Here is a 20,564-nt window from a genome sequence, read left to right on the forward strand (position 1 = left end):
AGAACGCTCCTTCCTGTCTACTTATCTCCTCTGTTTTGTCTTTTTTGCACTCTACTTTATTTTTATTTATTTTTTTACAATTGAGATTTCATGTCCTGACGGTTTGTATATGTTCTAATCTAGCACTCTGGTAATTCAGGATCTTGTGTGTAACACGCATGGTGTCGGTTCGGAGAACACAAGGCACTGTGCAGCTACGTTACGAAGCCTACAAATTCGACCACACTCGCAGGTTTAAACGCCACTTTTAAACCACAGCCTGTCGTCTCATTTAGTATCGGATGCCTGCAACCACGCCACGAGACGGCGCACCACGGGTACCACCTCTAAATCTCAAAACGAACACGCGAGGCCCCAAGGACGCCTTCAAGCTGCACCTTGGCCACACGAAAGGAACCGAGCGACGTGGTCGACAAGCTTCATCAGCGCATGCGCGACGGTTCCGTAAACTACACCATGAGAAAATGTGTCCCGACGAACGCCAGTTTCGCAACTTTCGGGGCTTTTCTTTTTTTTTTCCGCACTCGCGGGTCACTGCTGTCAAACTTGCATGCATAGCACTTCTCGCGCCCGCGCCGACGGGCGAGATTTACGGCTCGCCCCGTTCGTACGCTGCCTTCAAGAAGATCTCCCTACGTCGACTGCATGGAAGGCCAAGCTTCGTGGTCGGCAACACAGACCACGTATCTCATGTTACAGCTGACAGCAACGCTGAAACTCACTCCGGCACGTATACCGCACCGGCCCGAGTTTAAGCGACCAGAAAATCTCGAAGCATGCGTAGGCCTCTTCGCTACGTATCGGTTCTTACTTAGCAAGAATGGCTTAAAAGAGCTCTAAAGAGCAATGTATAAATATCAGTATACAGGTAAAGTATTACACTGTTTGGACTAAGCTTTAACAAAAATGCGTTTTGAGGTTAACAGTGATTCAATTTGATTGTCGTTCTTTCCGTGTAGTAGAGTTGTTTGGGCTGGCAAATAAGGCGTAGTTACAAACATTCTTTATAAAAAAAATCCCCGCGTATCCACGGAGTAAATGATGATGAGGGGGGTGAAGGGGGCGTCCGTCTGTCTGTCTGTCCATTCGTTCGTCCATTCATCCGCCCGTCTCTCTGTCCATCCGTCCATCTAGTGAACACTCCAAGTCCCGCCATCTCGCATCTTTTCATCATATATTCATCATACACAAGTACTGCCATCCAGTGGACATTCTAAAGACTAAACGAGAGGTGGCTACGATGACGACGACAACGACATTGGACATGCGACCCACGGCGTAAGCAGCTTCGCCCCTAAAGGTCACATCTTCGCCGCAAACGCGAAGCAATGAACACGATAGCAACAAATTAGAAGGTCAAGCGCAAAATGGCAAGCAGATCGAAACGCGCCCCGCGTTTTTCACACACAAATCAAGCACGAAACGTACCCACAGGTACAGATGAACGCGAATAAGCGTCTCAATTGTTACTTCACTGTGTATTAAATGTGCGCCCTTTTCGCAAAAGGCGACTGTGAAACAATTGCAGTGATCTTTGTGCGCCCCGTAACTACAACAGAATTGTTTCGGTGAAAGCCCAAGGCCAGCCAAGACGTACGATTGTCCCCACCACGAGATAAGCACACGCGTGAGCGTCCACCCTGCTCCCTCTCCGCGAGGCAAAAAACACGTGGAAGATGAGAGCACGCGCCACCGCGTCGCGACGATGTGGCGACGCGCGCTCATTGCGCCATCTTGATGGCAATGCTGAAAACACGATAGTTTCCCCCGAGATGCCCGTCCCCAGCGGTAAGTGGCAGATATAGCTTGCCGTTTGAACGTTGAAGAAAGTGCTGTTCCGTGGCTCAGTGGCCAACGCCTCACACTCCGAATTCAGAGGTCCCACGTTCAATTCCGCGCGCCGGGGTCTTTTCCTGGCTTATTTTTTTTCTTTCTTGCGTTTTTATATACATAAATACGAATACATATACGGTGAGTGACGCCAGCGGCAAAATCCAGCCGAGAGTGTCCATATAATTGCTATCGCAATAAAAGTAATGTTGTCGTGTGTGTGTTTTAAGTCTAGTTCGTATAAAAAGATAGCTTTGATAAGATTATGCCTAGATAGCTGGCTTTAACGTATAGCGTACACACTTCGGGTAAGGTCCCACCGATCCAACATCGACGTGCAGCGAGGTTAAGGGTGGGAGACACCAACTCAGATGAGGTTCAACTGAGTGACCGTGGAACCCCTCAAGGCTCGGTGATCTTTCCCGTCCTCTTTAACCTATGCATGATCGACCTGTCCAGGAAACTGAGCAATATCAGCAACATTCACCACACCATCTATGCTGATGACCTTACCATATATCCCGGCTGCGGCGGCTGCATTTCCGATAGAGGCGGAAATGTTGTAGGCCCGTGTGCTCAGATTTGGGTGCACGTTAAAGAACCCCAGGTGGTCGAAATTTCGGGAGCCCTCCACTACGGTGTCTCTCATAATCATACGGTGGTTTTGGGACGTTAAACCCCACATATCAATCAAATCAAGTAAAGCTTACCATATGGTGTACTGGTGGTAATGAAGGACAAGATGCACTTACAGTAGTGATGCAGACAGTGGAGGAATACTTGAGGCCCACTGGTCTCAAGTGCTCCCCACACAAATCGGAGTTATTACTTTACAGAAAAGAGAAAGCGGGGAGACCTAAGGGCTGGAAGCCACTATCCGAAAGGGACATACATATATTGACCGAAAACGGGGCAAATATACCCGGAGTCGACACGATGAGGGTACTCGGCTTTTTTATAGATGCAAATAGCAGGAATCACATGGCACTCAATAAATTTATCTTCAAGACAGAGAACACATACTGGATGATCAGACGACTTGCAGGGAGACAAAAAGGCATGAAAAAGGACAATCTTATCAGGTTGATCAACTCTTTCGTGCTATGTCCTATTTCATATGCGGCTTCCATGTATAACTGGACACAAATCCAATTAAAGAAGCTCGACACGGTGATCAAGAAAGTCATCAAGAGTGCACTGAGTCTCCCGCTTTGCACCAGCACTCAAAAATTGCTCAAGTTAGGGGTACACAACATGACTAGAGAATTAGCGGAAGCTCAAGAAAGGTCACAAATAGCAATACTTTCTACAAACTGCACGGGGAATCGATCATCGATAGGATCATGATCAACCCTGTCATCGACCAGGAGACCTATACACCAAGATACCACAGTACTTTGCTGAGAGCATCATCATTGCCCCGTTGCCAAGAAATATGCACCAAATCTTTAACGTCACCAGAAGGGTAGTCCGGGCTAAGGCTTTATTGAAGAAGTTGGATAAAGGAGGCAGGGGGGCTTGATTTGCGACTCAGACTTATATAAAGACCGAAAAAAGTTCGCCGCGGTAGTAGTTGACCACCAGGGCAGGCGTACCAACTGCGCCGCGATTTATACGTCCAAACCGGAAATCGCTGGACAGGTTGCCATCGCGTTAGCTTTGACGGATGATCGATACTCCGATATATACAGTGACTCAAAACCAACCATGAGAGCCTTCGGCAGGGGCCGGATCACACCACAAGCAGTTCTAATTATTAATAGTAAACAGGCCATTGATTCACATTGCATATAATGGTTCCCAGTGCACCTTGAATCACTCGATGACATTGCCATGAATCCAAATGAATCGTCCAACAGCATTACCCGTGAACTTACGGACCGGGACGCTTTTACACATGGGTCTGATTCTGCTGGATTCAAAAATCTACAACGGGATACGCCCATGACATATAATGAGATTACTAAACATTACTAGCTGGGAAGAAGAGAGTTTGCCCCACCTCACAGTAGCACAAGCGGTCACACTTAGACAATTACAGACACAGTCCTATTACTCACCGGCACAGGCAAAAGAATGGTACGATATAAAAGATATGTATGTTGTTTGCAAGGCATGTAAGAAAGAAGTATGCACGCTTGAGCATATGCTGAGGGAGTGTGGGTCGCTTGGCCATGGCATTTTCCGGGAACGGTTTACAGGGATGATAAAGTCTCACGACCATATCCCCCAAGTCCTGGCTGTCCAGTACGCCCATGACAGGGCTAGTAGGCTTGACCTCCCAGTCCCAACGTGGGATTAGCCAGGCAGGTGGCTACACCCTGTACAGGACGTATAAATAAAGTTGTTTCCATCCATTCATTCGTCCATCTATCGACGTGCGGCAGACTCGTAGGCTTCCACTTTACTTCGGCCTGCGACGCCTGAAAGGCCTCGAAGTGGTAAATCTCAAATTTATTTGCAGGTCGGTCGACCCGTGTGGGGTTGCACGTGTGGTTATGTATGGGCCACACCGACGTACTCATAGAGCTGACGCGGACATTGGATTAAACACAGGCAAAGATTTAATCAAAATAGGACAATGGCAAGGAGACTACAAAAAATAACAGAGAAAAACACTAATACGAGATGAAAAAGAACAGATACAAACTATGTTCTGAAAGAACACTACAACAGGTACAAACAAAACCCAAATACGCGGAAAGTTAATATAATAACAACATGATGAAACTAAATGATACAAATGAAATTTTAAGAAAAAAAGATCGTGCTCGCGCTTCTGTATTTCTACGTGCGACGCAGCACACACAGCTATTATTATCGAAAGAGCTGGGTATTATAAAATAACAGTTGAAAACAAAACACTATAAAAAGTTCCATACGGACCAGGCCAGCTTTTGGTACACGTAGGGGATTTGACGGGGTGCCGCTGAAGATCTCGCCAGCTTAGTAGACGACGCGGGTGCCCGGTAATGCAGCCGTCTCAATACGTCACAAGGGCCACTCCATCAGGACGTCTTGAGGGGCTAGTTGGTTCATTCTATTCAGGTAAAAAATTGCGCTGAAATAGAAAGGACACCACAAAGAAGGAACACTTAAACAGATCGAGCGCATGCCACTCCATGCTCGTCGCCTACGCGAGGCTCGCGACACCGACGACCACGCTCCTCGCTGGTTGCACGTCAACTGCCGATTCCGAACCAGTCCAAACTCTTTCAGGGCATACGCGTGCTCCCATCCCCTCTGGATGTCATTTGTTGTTCCTCGAACACATGCGTCCTCTTTCGGTACAGGTACAGTGGGTAGAACAGGTGTAGGGAAGACGCGGTGGCGCCGCTGCTCGGTCGTTAGTCCCCAGATGTCGTCTTCGCAACACAAAAGCGCCCTTCCTTGGACGATGGGGCGCGCGGGCGAAACGAAAATCGCAGTCGTTTATGACAACCTCCCATACTTATTCACATATAACTTTTTAAAATTTTATAATAGAATTTCTACCCTGCAGCTACTGCAAAACATGCCGATTACCGTGTGTGCTCACTCGCAGGACTTCAACACTTTTTTTAGCATATTACCCCCAGCTATATACGTCTTATATCAATAAAAATAACTATCGTTTGCACGTAAAAATCCAGCGACAAGCCACAGTCAAGATATTCGAAATCACAATAAATCAAGTCATTACATGTTAGCCAACGCAATGCGTAGAACAGATAACCGGTGGGCAGTTGGAGCAGGGAGACCAAACACGCGGCATGCAGCTTCACTCGAAATGAAGTTTATTGGCTTTGCTAGATCGTTTTCGTATTATTCTCTGACCTATTACAATTAATAACGCTTTGTTTAAGCAAGCTACTGTTTTTATGAGGCACCCTTCGCGGTCACTCAGTTGAAACATCAGCGCGAAACGAAAGCTCTACACTTACAGATAGGCGTGCAAACTTTAGTGATTCTGGAACAAAGTGTCAATGTTTGTTTGTTTGTTTGTTTGTTTGTTTTATAATATAGAACGGAGACAGTCAAAAGATTCATCATTACAGTTTGCTTGGCTTGCTTGGCTTGCTTGGCTTTGCTTGGCTTTGCTTGGCTTTGCTTGGCTTTGCTTGCTTGGCTTGGCTTGCTTGGCTTGGCTTGCTTTGCTTTGCTTTGCCTTGCCTTGCCTTGCCTTGCCTTGCCTTGCCTTGCTTTGCTTTGCTTGCTTTGCTTTGCTTGCTCGCTCGCTCGCTCGCTCGCTTGCTCGCTTGCTTGCTTGCTTGCTTGCTTGCTTGTTTGCTTGTTTGCTTGTTTGCTTGCTTGTTTGTTTGTTTGTTTGTTTGTTTGTTTGTTTCAAAAACTGACATCAAATATTCTTCAGAAAAAGTTTGGCAGATCCCACGTGCCTTGGGAATCGACGATAGGCAAAGCATTCGGAAAGAAGGTGACCATGTTGTAATTTTTTTATTGCGTGACATGTTATGAAATGACGCCAGATATATGTAGAAATGTTGCACGCACAGACATGCGTTGAACAGTTGCAGATTTTTACATAACCAGTTGTTGGCCCTTGCGCAACGATGCCAACAGGAACATGAGTATTAGCAACACCAGAAACGATAAGCTGATATGAAGCGCTGGTGCTCGCGAGGATGGTGTCCTTGGACACTGCTACATGAATCAACTTCAGCACATGACACCTAACTACAATTGACGTTAACCCGACGTTACGGCTGTATGATAGGAATACATATGTAACGTTTATAAAACCGTATAGCTGGCACTGCAGTCACAATTGACATTTCATGAACATTAGTCTATTTTAAAAGTAGTTCCGAGACCTGGCATGGCCCTGAGGTAGAATACTTGATTGCTACGTGGAATGCTGGGGTTCGTTTCCTCCTGGGACCTTGACATTTCTTCTTTGCATTCATTGTGTCAACGTTGTCGATGTCAGATTTTTCTTTTCTTAACGCTTACGCGTTAAAATTATCCGCGTGTGTTCTCGTCATTCCTGGGTAGATACTATGTGCCAATCACCTGTGGAACAAACCCGCATACCAGAGGCACGTACCCGCCCGCGGGTATGTGCCACTGTCTGGCGGGAAGTGTACGTTTGACGACGTACGCGACTGGACTGTGACATTGTCTTGACCAGTGCGTTATATTCGTCAAGCCATCTTACCCTCCCATATACACATTTTGGTTCACGAAAAGTGAGATATAAGCTTCAGACCCCCCCCCCCCCGTTCAAGCAATCAAACAGATATCAAGCGATAGGAAACTTAGCCGTTGAGGCCTGATTAAGAAAAAATATAGTGGCTTAGCTCAGCTATGCCAGGATATACGTAGCGTTAGCAAAGGTTCAGCTGATTATTCTTAGCTTTCCAGATATCATGCTTACAGCTGTTCCAATGACACACACACGGTATGCGTATTATGTGGCACATGTATACTTATTTTGCCGGGCAACTACTTCGGGATCCGATGAGTTGAGCTTCTCCGCTCTACTGCACCGTTGAGCAGCATTTGCACTCTCCTTCTCCCTGGCTATACCACAGTGGCAAACGCCAGTCAGAGGCGCTATCAAGCGGCTCCAGCGCAGTGTCAGATGGCGACTGCACAGGGAAGGCGCGCGCGTCAGCGTCCGTATGTCTACCAAGGCCATGACAGCACTCCCCTGGAGAGCGCACACCGACGGCGGCGAGTCGCGCGCGGCCGCGGCCAAGTGCGAGGGAGGTGCCGGCTCCGGTGCGTGACACCACTGATCGTCTGCGCAGCGCATCTAATTGCGCGCACACCGGCGGCGAGCCGCGCGCGGCGACGTCGGAGTATCATTGCGCATGCGCAGACCAGTGCCACAAGAAATTGGCTCAGCGAGGCCAGTGTAGCTAACGCTACAAAACTACAATCAAATAGAATCAGCGCACGTAAGAGAGGGTAGATTGATCACCACTGGGAGAATTCGTCCTGTAGTGAACTTATATTATAGGATGATGATAATTATAAATATGATCTTAAATCTAAATTGCTTACGTGTCCTTGTCAACAATTTTGGAGCGTTTCAATCTCCCTGAGTAGGAGCAATAACCGATCAACATCAGCACATTTATTTTTTAAGATTACAGTATGTATACAGTCGCGCTGAATATGAGTTGCAACACGCTGGCCCTGGATAAAGTGACACCAAGCCTGAACAATGACACCGAAAAACGTTAAAAAGTAATGTCCCTTAAGATATATTAATTCACTATTTTTTCATGTGTAGGCGTCACATTGCAAGGTTGGCGCCATATTGAGTACAGAGTGTTTCAACTCGTTTTGAGCGCAACGTACATCTGACAATCGGAATGGAAAATAAAGAATATCGAGGCACTGCATTATAAATGATAAGCAGTTGGACAACGGTAATCCATCATAGCCTGATCATTTGCATGCACTTGTGATGGGCACATAGCAGAGTGGAAGGTGGAGGAGGCGTATTGATATTAAAGTGTTTAGGCTTCACACTGTTTTCCTGAGTGTTTATTTCGTAATGCACTTCGTACCTTTCAAGAAAGAACGGACGTCTTCGCTTCGGCATGCGACAAAAAAAGGGTGCTTAAGAACGTGTTAATGCGGTAACTCAAAGCGAACGCCACTCCTTCACGCATGGCTCTCGGCCCTCCACGTGCACAGGGTGCAGCGCATCTGTCACGAGCTCCGTTCATGCACAGCGCGTGAAAACCACGCGCTGAGCTGTGGATTCGAATACCAACAGGCTCCCAATGGGCGTCGGTTGCGCCGCAGACACGATCCAGACGCGTACACGTCGTTTATTCTATACCACAAGGACAACCAAGGGACCTTAAACCACTACAGCGTGCACGGCGGCCCATGGCGAAAAAGGGGTGCGTTTGGAATAACGAAGCAAGATGGAGGGAGAAACCCATTTTCGCTCCTCCTCCCCGCCACCTTGACCTTGGAATAAACCGCAAGTCTTGATAATGAGCGCAATCCGCCTCGCTCTCACATTCTCGGTGATCGCATAGCGAACCATAGTATAAGAGAGATGGCCTATTAAGAAAAAGGCGAAAATAGTAGGTTCGTGGTCAATGCTGATGCTTGAAGATTAGCGGATGGCGCTCTTCTGTGCAACCCTTGCGGAATGCACGGCTCGGGGCTTTAGTGAGCTCTCCATCAATGGGACGAGAACCAGTCAGGCATGCGCAAGGTAAAAAAATAAAAGTTGTGGGGGAGGGAATGGTACGTCTCACCGCTACCATTGGACCAGTCAGAAAGAAAACACGATGGATGCAGAAATAAGAATTAAAAATGGAGCGATGACGTTCTTCTAGCAACAACCCGATTTCGATGCCGACTTTTCCACGGTGCAACACATAGACGTATATAGTTCTTAGTATGCAATATCAGTGATCCATGGTCGCCACTATCACAAAAATTTTGCATGGCCGTTTCCCCGACATGGTAGGACAGGTACGAATGGGCGAAGATAGGGAGCTGACCTAGCCACCTGCTTATATTGTTAGGGAGAGGGGGGCTTCGTCCTTGCGGAAAGCCGTTGTCCTTGTTCGAAGCCTCGAGCCAAGTTCGGTGTCGCGCAAGAATTCCGCCATTGCCTGTATATGCAATAAGCTCTTTTGTGTATGGTGCTGTTCATCTAAGGTGCAGCGAAAGGACAAAAATGCGGGAATGCGCCTGTATTTCCAGACTGATCAGGCGCCCAGTTACTTCGACGTCGCGTAAGGCCCGTGTTATGATTTGGGCAACACTAAAATTCACACGCATTATATATACATAATTGACCGGAACCCCATCGTTAAACTTCAAATACAATTCTATTTCATATAGGGCAGCAAGAATTATATCGATTGATTCTAATAACTCTATTGAGGTCCTGTGAAACGCGCTCTAGCGTGAAGTGGGCAACTCCCACGTCGGGGGCGCAAAACCAAGGCCTTTCAGCCACTTTGTGGGCCTGTTAGACAGCAAGAATTACATGGCAAGAAAAAATATGAGTACACTAAGACACTTCAATTGAACATGAAATATTCACAAAATGCGGGCAGATGAAATCGGCAATACGCTTGTGGTGTTCACTTGATGTTAAAGTTGAGCTTGAAAAATTATGTTATATGCCAGCACCCACTTTGGAGGATAAGTCGAGAAACGGAAGAAACAAAAATGGACAGATGAGTTGTGACTTGAAAATTTTTAGAAGTGTCGCAGAGCCCTCGTCTCTCTTGAACCATATACTATATCATTATTTAACTATAAACAAAAAAGCATAAGCAAAGGGTACTAATGTAATTATTCATTTATTTAGTCAATACTGCTGACTACAAGTGCAAGAAGGGTGGTTATTACGTATACAAATAAAGATATAAATAAAATATCAATTGCCGAACTGAAACAATAAAGAGCGATGAAGGTTGCCTGGTAAGGCAGTCCATTTATCAAATGTATTAGTAAGGCAGTTCAATTCACATATGGTTCTTAAAAAGTACGAAAACTTAAGTAGGTCTTAATCTATCCGCGATGTATTAAGTTTACTTAGTGTATTAAATAAACTTTAATGTATTCGTACGTGTCACCATGCGTCACATTTCCTTTGCATATGCATAATGTACCTCAATACATGCGTGTTTACTCCAGTCAAAGGAGTGTCTGTTCACACCAACTTTTGTAAGAGTGCTTTAAAAGTGTTAAGAGAGTAGAACGAACAAGTTTGGAGGTATATCTGCTCTGGCCTAATTTGGAAGGAACGCAACACAATCATCGCCAAAGTCTGACGTCACTATAACCGGATTACTGTCGCCCTCAACCTCATTAAACTGTACTAACAATCTACGTTTACTTTCACATTCTACGTTAGATGAGGGTCCTTCAATTAATTTCTTGAGAATGTATTAAGGTTCCCTGCATGGTTCGGTTCCAACATGTAATACATGTAACAGGCCTTACACTATAAAGTAAGGCGACTGTTTTCGATTTCGCATGGCGTAAAGCGTCTGTAGTCGGGTTAAGTAACAGAACTGAAAGATTCGCGTTCAATTAGGCAAGCTTTCTTCATGCTCCCAGCGCGTGGGCTCTTCCGCAACGGAAAGCATAATGTTCGCGGACGTTTTGAAACCGAGCAGTCCGCCATTGCGAACATCCGCGAATAACAACAACTAGCCGTTGCTTCATATTTCAGTGCGTACGGTTTCTCGCGCTTCAGCGCAGGCATCTAAAGCTGCGCCAGCTATACTCCTGCACTCCCAGCGCAAGCCCCCTTAGCGATAACTTCGCTACACAAGACACACCCCCCAGTTTCTGTCAGATGGAGCTGCCGTCAAGGGGCTCGATTTTACACTTCGTGTAGTCGAATCGGGTTTCACTGGGGGTGTGTCCCGTGTCGTCATCGCTGATCTCGCAACGCGTTTGGGTTTTATATAACGCGACCGCACTCGTCTCTCCGTATGGCTGAAAAAGGGGGCGTAGAGCGTGGCTCGGCGAATCCAGAGCGTCGCGAAGAACGCGACCTCATGACGTCGGCCGAAGGTTCGCGCCTCGTCCGCTTCGCAAGCGTGCACCGGGTTCTGCAAGTCCTCTTGGTTGGAGGTACGTATGCCACTCGATAACTTTTCAACCGGCGTTCGACAGCTAACCCAAAGGTGGCGGTATCGAATCCCGGCCGCGTTACGATTGAGGCGAAATGCCAGATGGCTCGTGCGCTTAGATTTAGGCGCACATTAAAGAATTGGGCCGGGCATGTAGCACGCAGACAGGATAACCGCTGGTCATTAAGGGTAACTAACTGCATTCCAAGAGAAGGCAAGCGGGTTAGGGGGAGACAGAAGGTTAGGTGGGCAGATGAGATTAAGGAGTTTGCGGGTATAGATTGGCAGCAGCAAGCACAGGACTGGGTTAACTGGTGGAACATGGGAGAGGCTTTCGCCCTGCAGTGGGCGTAGTCAGGCTGATGATGATGACGATGACGAAAGAATTTCATGTAATTGAAATTTCCAAGCCTTCCACTACGTCTTTACTCAGACATATTGTACTTTTGGGAGTGTAAATTCGACAATTGTTATTAAATGTTAGGCGAAACGCGGCCGTCTGTACCAGCGGAAAAACTGTTATCCCACCAAGGACTAAATACGCGCAATTGCGTGTCGTGTGCAAACGCTTGCTTTGAAAGAAAATAAAGGGAGAGCAGCACACCTGTTTGATAATTTAGTGCAGCAACATAGATGTAGCCGCGTCTTCTCGTATATGTGATGCGGCTTGAAGCTAGCATACACTCTCCATCAGCTTTCTTCGTCCTTTTCGCTTGCTTCTTTATGGTCCTCGTCAGTGGCATTTAGGATATTCGTTGAGAATATATAAGTCCTCCAGTTTTCGCGCCAGCCGTTGGAGCCGCGAACATGTTTCCCTGCAGTAGTAGTCTGGCAGACGAGTTGTGCACTGTAAAAGAACAGAAACCTCGACCTGTACCACTAAGCACCGGCAGGCAGACAACATCGCTGCCACTAAGCAAGTGAATAGTGAAGCAGTGGGGACCCAATGAAACAAATAATTTTGGATGAAAAAGTGTCTGCCATCATTGGGGCAACGACGGGCAGGGGCGTAATGTTAGCCACATAGTGTACAGCTTGCCGTCGTAACGCATAAAGTGGCTTCTTGCGTTATTAGAGATACGACATAGACACCAAACGCGGATCCTCCCTAAACGACTCTGGCTTCTAATTAACCAGCTAGGCTTGTGGACTACCTTATACTAAAACACGTGCCGAACCTCGCCTTCACCTCCTTTTATTAAATCCTTACATTCCGTAAGCTGCAAGCTCTCTGTCGCGAACAAAATTGGGCAGAGAAGAAAACACTCGCGTTTTTTTTTTTTTTCAGATGAGTTTCTATAGGTGTGAGAGGCGGTACACTGTAGTTCAAGCAATTAATGGCGCAAAAAAAATCAGGATGAAAGTGACAAAAATGTCAAGTATGAAATCCGAGCTTACGTTTGGGACTGCCGTGCGAAGTCACACCGGCGCTCACCGTCATCGTTTTCTGGTCGTCGTATTGCCAATATTGTCAAGTTAGCTCTATTTCAAGACCTATAAAGCTAGCATGGTGTATACAAGCGAACGCAAAGCTCAACTATACGTATTTCCTATACTACAAACAGTACCATACCGTCCACCCAGAGGTCCAAATTTAGTTGTGTTCAGTTGTGCATGAGTCTTTAAACAAACTCATAGCCCCGAGAACCTTTAGAAACGGTACCGTAATAGTATAGAGTTACTCGCGTTTGATTGTTTAAAAGAGGCCCTCGCTCAGTCCGCATCTTCCTTCGCCGTGTATGCTCCGTTGGTCAGCTCGTCTCTCCTACTGTCTCCTCTTCGACGTGCGAGGAGGAACAGCGACAAGCGCGCATATCTGCGAGTGGTCAAACAGGTTATGGTAGTAAATGACATGACTAGACGCGAATGATGACGTCACGGCCAACACTGATGATTAACGAAAGGCCAGGACATGAAAAGGGATTGTTTCTCGGGGTTTGCGACGCGCCCGCGGCTCGTATCGCTGCCGCTTTTGGGGTTGTATAAGATCGTGACGGTGTGTTGAACTGGGCGTTTGCCTGAAATGCTAAAAAATTACAGGGGGTGGTTTACGAACATCTTAACCCGGATTCCATGCGCTGTCCTCGCAGGCTTGATGCTCCGGTGCTCATCTGCGCTGCGACTGCTGAAGGTGAAGGCGCCGCCGACTGTGTTGTACGGCGGTGTCGCCAAGCTGGACTGCCAGTATGACCTCGAGTCGGACACGCTGTACGCCGCCAAGTGGTTCAAGGACGGAAACGAGTTCTACCGATACAGGCCCGGCGTTGGAGTTACTACCTTCCCTCTGCAAGGTATCACCGTAAACGTAAGTATATCTTGCTTGTATGTGTGAGTGGGGGGGGGGGAGGGGGAGACGATAGCTTTTCTTGGGATACTTCAAAGCAGAAATTTTAATGTCTGTATGTTTCTTGGTACTATTTTGTCCAACGATTCAGACACCCGGCGAAAGTTTAGCCCCTTGCTCAACGTCAACCCATCCGTTGATGGCTACGTTCTCGTGAACATTGTCAAAGAGCGAATATTACGCATATTTGGGGCGCATCAACAATAGATAGGTAGCATGTGTTTTTATTTAGAAAATACATAGATAAGTAGTGCTAAAGACCACAGTGTTTATTACGCCGCGCTGACAATGCGACGCTATGAACGAAAAAGCGGGTGTTTCTTACGCTTCGTTAGAACTAAAGGTAGCATATACAGTAACTCTACTAAAAATGGCCCGGCGCTACCACCTACCAGTGGCTCTGCGTTCTAAAAAACTTTTGTTTCTTCACATTACTGCCAGATGGCGCCGTAACTCACGCAGCGCCACCAGACAAAATATTATCGTTTTTTGACGTCTTTTTCGGCGAAGCACACAGACACGCGGCTTTTTTTTTTTTTGCACGCCAAGGACAAACGTAAACGTGGTCGTCTATAACCTACTATAAATAAATGTCATATGCCACAGGCCGGAAGTTATTGGCCATGGGTCAAACACTACTCAAATGGTATTCGACCCGAAGTGCAACGAAAGGTTGACTGTTTATGATCACGGGGAATAAAAAGCAGATGCTCACCATCAAAAGGAAAACTTGAACAACAGAAAGGTCATTTGTCATTCTAATAATAGTTTGCTTTTTTGCTTCTGTAGTCATTAATGGTATTTAATCATTTTTTCGCTGTACCATTAATGCCTGCCTGTAGTAAGCAATTCTATACTACATACAGAGTAAGTTCTCAAAACCGAATAGTTCTCAAAACCTCAATATATATTGAATTTGTGATTCCGCGACTACTTTTAAAGATGCCGACAGGAGAAGACAATGTCTAAGACGTTCAGTATCCGAATATAACGAAATGAGGTGTTACATTACAGCGTAGGTATACTCAAACTTCAACATAGGAAACCCGGATATAACGAAATATTGCTTATAACCAAGTAACTAGCAGAGAGCCTTGTAGTGTTCCAAATAAATCTTTATAACAATTTTTTGGATATAACGAACTTTCGTGCAAGGTGCAACTTTGATATAATGAGGTTTGAGTGTATATAGCATCTATAGAACGAAGCTGCTCACTGCTTGCTTGCCTGTTAGTGAAGAGTCCCTGGGTTCACGTGAAACACCATGCGATATGTTCTTTTTTGTTTGCTCCCTACTTTATTCCAGGCCTCGGGGTCAATCGGTGCGATGGTCTACCTGCACAACCTAACTCTTCAAAGTTCAGGGCTCTACAACTGCGAAATATCAGCTGAGTCACCGTCGTTCCAAACAGTCATCGGAGTCAAACAAATAAACGTCATAGGTGAGTAGCGTATAGCTTAGCCAATAGGCACTGTGTCTTATAAGATCTATCCCCATTGGCCTATGCGTATCGCATGCGCACAGGTGAAGCGGTAAACAAACGATATTAGAAAAAGAAAAGAATTGTAGGAGCAAAAAATCGCTGTGGCTAGTTACATTTGAAGTTTGGACGCCTGTTTGCACAACACGGAAATGATTGAGAAAGAGAGAGAGAGAAATACTGTTTATTCTCACCCGTCCAGAATAATGGGGAAGAAGGTTTTGGCTTCTGCCCCATTAAACCCCCTTGCCATCGGCTGAAATCCCTAGGGACTCAGTGGCGGTCAGGGTTACACCGATGACATTAAGCTGTTCTGCGGCATCGTGACTGAGTAATAAGGCCTCCCAGGATTCTAGGTTTGTGCTTGGATCATTGTAGGAAGGGCAGCTCCAGACCATGTCCACTGGACCTGCAGTGCTATTGCAGTGCGCTTCTCTGGGGTTAAACATTACCGGGTGCCGTTTACTTTACAGGTGAGGGTTCGGAAATATCCGGCGATCGTGTGTGCCTTCTCTTTCTCATTCAGACCTTGGTGGGCCGGGAACCATATCAGTGAGATTTGCTCCACGGTCACTGGTCCTTGCCGCAGAATTTCGGCGGCTGCAGCAAAGATCCTGCCCATATTATAATTATTAATGGCTGACTTAGAGTCGCAAACAATCGCTTGTGTTTCACCTGTTTGAGTCATTGCCAGAGCAATCACAAGTTCTTCTGCCTCAGTTGGGATTGTGTTTTTAAAGGTGCAGCACGAGACCATGGTCCTCACACCAGCGAAATGCTATACCGCTGTGTATGCTGTTCCGTTTTTCGTGTTCGAGAGCGTTTCTGTAGAGCACGTCAGAGTGACCTTCAAGCCAGACTTGAAGGTCTACAGCTCTTGCTTTGCGTCTGCCTTCGTGAAACAGAGGATGTATGTTTTTTTTCGGCAGCGGAGTTAATTTGGGTCTGTCTCAGTTTAGGTATGCTAGCTGTGTGTCTGGAACACTCCGTGGGTTCGAAACGCAAGCGCTCCACGATTTTCCTCCCGGTTTTACTTCTCAAAATACTTTGATGCTGCGACACCGTGGCGGCTGAGCTCGTCCAAAGTATCGGAGACTCCCAGCCCAAGAAGTTTTACCGGAAGTGTTCGGGGGAAGCCCATGCAAGTGCAGTGTTGATGCCTTTTTTGGTAATGGTGTCAATTTTTACTTTTGTCTGCTCTTTCCAGTTTAAGATAACGGACCATGCAGCACACGGCTTATGACAAAAGCTTGAACCAACCTTAAAAATCGACTTCCTACATCCCCTTATTCTTGCAAGAAATGCGGGTGTAAGTGGTTGGCACTATCTTCGTCTCCGGATAATTTCAGTGTTCTCTCTATTTGCTTGTATATGCGCAACTTGGAATCCTAGTAGCGCCTACGGATGGAATAGCATTGGCATTCACCTTTTAGCGCACTAAACGTAGGCGCGCCAAGACATACAGCCACGTAAGTCTCAAATCGCACAACCACCAGCAGGACAGTTGCTCGAAAACATTGAAGCGGTGAATAGAGACAAGCAACAAGAGTTAGTCCTCTCTCCGACTATTTTTTTTAATATAGCTACGGCCGGGCTTCCTGCGAAGTTAGACAGAATCGAAATATCTCGTACCGATCGGATTGAAACGCTCGGCAGAAAAATCAGAGGAGGGTTTTTCTGCCATCCTAAAAATAAGGGGGGGGGGGGGGATAAGAACTCCCCTTTTTTTTACTCCGGAAGGGCTTGTTATATGAGTAAGAGTAGTACGCATAAAGACAAAATACAACCCGCTGGGCGCGCGCCTTATAAAGACTGCGCCCAGGTAGAAATGTTCTTTTTTTATTATTTCTAGCACCGTATATTTCGTTACTTTACCAGTATCTTTCATTATATGCTTTCACTGTGTTCGATTCCCTACATTCTGTCTTCAACTTTTTTCACTCCCTTTCCCAAGGAGTTTAGGCATGAGTCATGCTCCTTTTTATTGCACTAGTCAATCTGCTCTAGTCTCTTTTACTGTGTCAATTGTGTATATTTTCAACCGAAGTGAAATGGCACGGCCGACGAGTACGGTGATGTAAAATTGTGTGCCCGCGATGAAGAAGCCGTGAAGCGCTTCTCGATCAGGCCAAAAGACGTCAGGTTGAAGCAACGGTAAAGCCTTACGGTTGTACTAATTCTTGATAAGAATTCTCGGCGAAAAGAGACTGTGACTGTCTCTCGCGTGGAGGCACTTCAGCCGCGACACAGCGGGAGGGTGACTTGATAAAAAAAGGAATAAAAGAAAATGACAATTTAAGACAGGCAGGGAGAAAAAGAAGTGGGATGTACCACAACACTACTGGAGCAAAAACAAAAAAAAATGTCGGGTTCTCCGCAAGGGCGAAGCAGTAAATGCGCTAGGAACAAATTGTAAAGTTATAAAAAGCCAGCAGCGAACTCCTTTGTGATCTAACCTCCCGTAACTCTAGCAAGCGCTGCAGCAAGTGAATACGGCCACTACAGAGAGCGGAGCAGCTTTCGTGCTGTCCGTCGCTGGAACGCGAAGCGGTGAGGTCCCAGAACGGAGTATGTAAGTCAAGGTAGTGCGCGCGACTGCACGCTTTCCCAGTATACAAGTGTATAGGTGTTCGGTGCCTTTCTATCAAAGTTCTGTTGCCGCCAAGGAGGTTATACTAAAACTTATAACCTTCTTGGTTGCCACCCATGCTTGCAGCGCACCCATTCATGCTCCTTTCCCCGACAGAGCGAGACTACGCACCTCGTTTCTGCTTGACCTGTGTCCGTCTGCAGCCTCCACAAGCTTTCACTCGCACGTAGAGCACACGGTACGCTGGGCGATGCTGTCGTTATTATTTCTGACTTTATACGGAGCGTGACGGTGGAGATCGCTATCACCGTAAATGTCACGACCCAACACGGCATCGCCAAGTCGACCCGTGCACGCTGTATGCCTTTAGTGCAAACAAAGGTGCAGCAGCGCAGCCTAATAACGATTCTCGGAATACGCGGGGTCTCTCAGAATTGGGCCGATTCGAGAGAAAACGCGAATATCCAAGAGGCCTCGCGAAGAGGTCGCTTGCCGAGGCTATTTGCGTGATGTCACGCTTTTCTTCCTAGTTTATGTCTTCCTGTATGTCATCACTACGGTATTTCATAATGATTCGCTGGAAGTTTTTACTAATCAGCATCGTTCCTTCCTGTACGAGCAAAGTTTTCCGTGCCTCCTGGTTCACACAATTTATCGCCGTTTCGTTGCAGCCCTGCCGAGGCACGGACCTCGCATAGAGGGCGCCAGAAGGCGATACAGAGCCGCCGACACGGTGAACCTGAACTGCACGTCGGGGAAGTCGAAACCGGCGCCGGTTCTGCGGTGGTTCATCAACGGAGCCTTGGTGACCGACTCCAAGAGTCAGAGCGACCTCACAACCGTCAGGCACTCCGACGGTTTCGATACGGTGTCCCGGCGGTTGCAGTTTGTGGTCACGGAAGACTTCTTCGATGAAAGCGAGGACATCAAAGTGAAATGCGAAGTCAGTGTTCCCGGTGTGTACGTGATGAGCGACGAAAAGGTGCTGCTGGAAAAACCGCAGGACAGTCCCATCGAAGCGAGAGACGTGGACGACGACTGCCTGTCCAAGGTCCTTTCCCTCATAACAAGACTTTGGATGAGAGAATACGAGGAGAAAGACTGACAAAACAGGAACACGACTCGTGACTAATTCACTCGTGGACAATCCAGTGTCCCCACTGTGGTACGGGCTCCGTGGCCAATGGCCTCCGCGTTTTAAAAAAAATTGTCTAACTGACGCACACGCACCCATTAGTACAAGCATTGTGTGCATCGGCCTTTGAGGAGAAAATGCCGCGCACTATTGTATCCGACTATTATAAAAATAAATTGTAAACTCCCCCGACAGCCATCGCGATCCCACTCAGAGAAACATTGCATACACAATTGCAATTGCTCATTTCCGTGAAGTCAATCACTGCTCGCGCAATTCAGGTAGGTGATTATCCAAAACAGATCCACATTTCCGCGTCGGTGGTCTTTTGTCGAAAACTAGGCAGATTCTGTTGATTTTAATACTCACTCATCCCTGATCAGCCATATCGTATATTTTAAACAGAGACGTCAAACTTTTACTTTAATATTCGTAGAACGTACATCGGCAAAAAAAAAGTACATTGCTTAGATCAATGGCATGTGCGCCGCCGTTCTGAGAGCGGAGTTTGTCTTCGTTCCTAGGATGTAACGACTGTATTGACATTGCATAGAATAACAGTGGTTTTATGTGTGAATACACTTTATAAGCGACCCCAAACCATTCACCGCCGTCGGCGGCGTCCGCAGTCTTCTCTCTATCTTTAAAAGAAAGAGGACATGGCGGGCCGCAGCGCGACGCTCTACCGAATAAGCCACGGACGCGACGCTGATATCGGTGTCAGTAACGCGCCTTATATCTTTAACGCCGCTGCGCGCGTCCCCCTCCCCCTTCTCTCGCTCCTCCGCTCTCCTCGCTCGCTGCAGCTGCGTGCGCACCCCTCTCTCTCGCGCGCCCGCCTTCTCTCTCAGTCTCCCGTCGAGAGCGGGTCGTGCGATGGATGTAATGGTTCCTGGGAATCGCAATTTGATCACACGGGGGAGTTTACGTTAACTCACTGGCGAATGCCAACGGATTTCAACTTTACTCCCCCTCATAGCATCACCCCGTGCATTCGCACTTAACCATGTTCACCCTCGGGGAAATGCTTGGGAGTTTTTTAAAATGTCCAAGGGCAACGTGAGCTAGTAAAATGCGAAATAAAATCACGTGACTGCGCCCATGCACAACAGTGTTGCAGCACTTTCAACCATGTAAAACTTGCATGCTTAGATCACTAATATATAATAATTGTAGGGGTTGCGTCGCAAAACCACCATGCGATTACGAGAGACGCCATAGGGGAGTGCTCCAGAAATGTCTACCACCTGGGGCCACAAGCATTTTCGGCTTGATCGAAAGTGCAGCCGGGATTCGACCCCACGACCTGCGGGACCATGCCTGTGGGTCAGCAGCCGAGTGCCTTCGATACCACCGTGGCGGGTTGTGCGTAGAACACAACAACCGTGCGAGGGAACCGTCAACCTATCGCTTTTAAGGGACGACGGCGCTTCCTTGCCGTGTGCCACCGTCAAAAATGTTGACACGCCTTGAACGGTTTGCGAAGTATACATGCCTGGAGCCGCGGCCACTTAACTCGCCACGGTCTGCGCGCAGAGCGAAACACCATCATGGCAATGTCGGAAACAGCAGCTGGTATGGCGAGCTGGGATAAAATGGCATAACAATTAAG

The 20,564-nt window shown here is 47.0% G+C and overlaps 1 protein-coding gene across 1 annotated transcript in view; it reads left to right on the forward strand.

Moving 5' to 3' along the window:
• Positions 1 to 19,146, forward strand: part of LOC119170121 (uncharacterized) — a 31,907-nt gene extending 12,761 nt beyond the window's left edge. The window contains exons 7-10 of the mRNA XM_075885910.1: positions 11,230 to 11,403; positions 13,493 to 13,707; positions 15,053 to 15,188; positions 18,489 to 19,146. Of these exons, the coding sequence (XP_075742025.1) occupies positions 11,230 to 11,403; positions 13,493 to 13,707; positions 15,053 to 15,188; positions 18,489 to 18,922 (959 nt within the window). The 3' untranslated portion in view covers positions 18,923 to 19,146. The remainder of the gene's footprint in view (positions 1 to 11,229; positions 11,404 to 13,492; positions 13,708 to 15,052; positions 15,189 to 18,488) is intronic.
• The last annotated feature ends 1,418 nt before the right edge of the window (positions 19,147 to 20,564 follow it).

This window comes from Rhipicephalus microplus, chromosome 2, assembly GCF_043290135.1.
Source record: "Rhipicephalus microplus isolate Deutch F79 chromosome 2, USDA_Rmic, whole genome shotgun sequence".
NCBI lineage: Eukaryota > Metazoa > Arthropoda > Arachnida > Ixodida > Ixodidae > Rhipicephalus > Rhipicephalus microplus.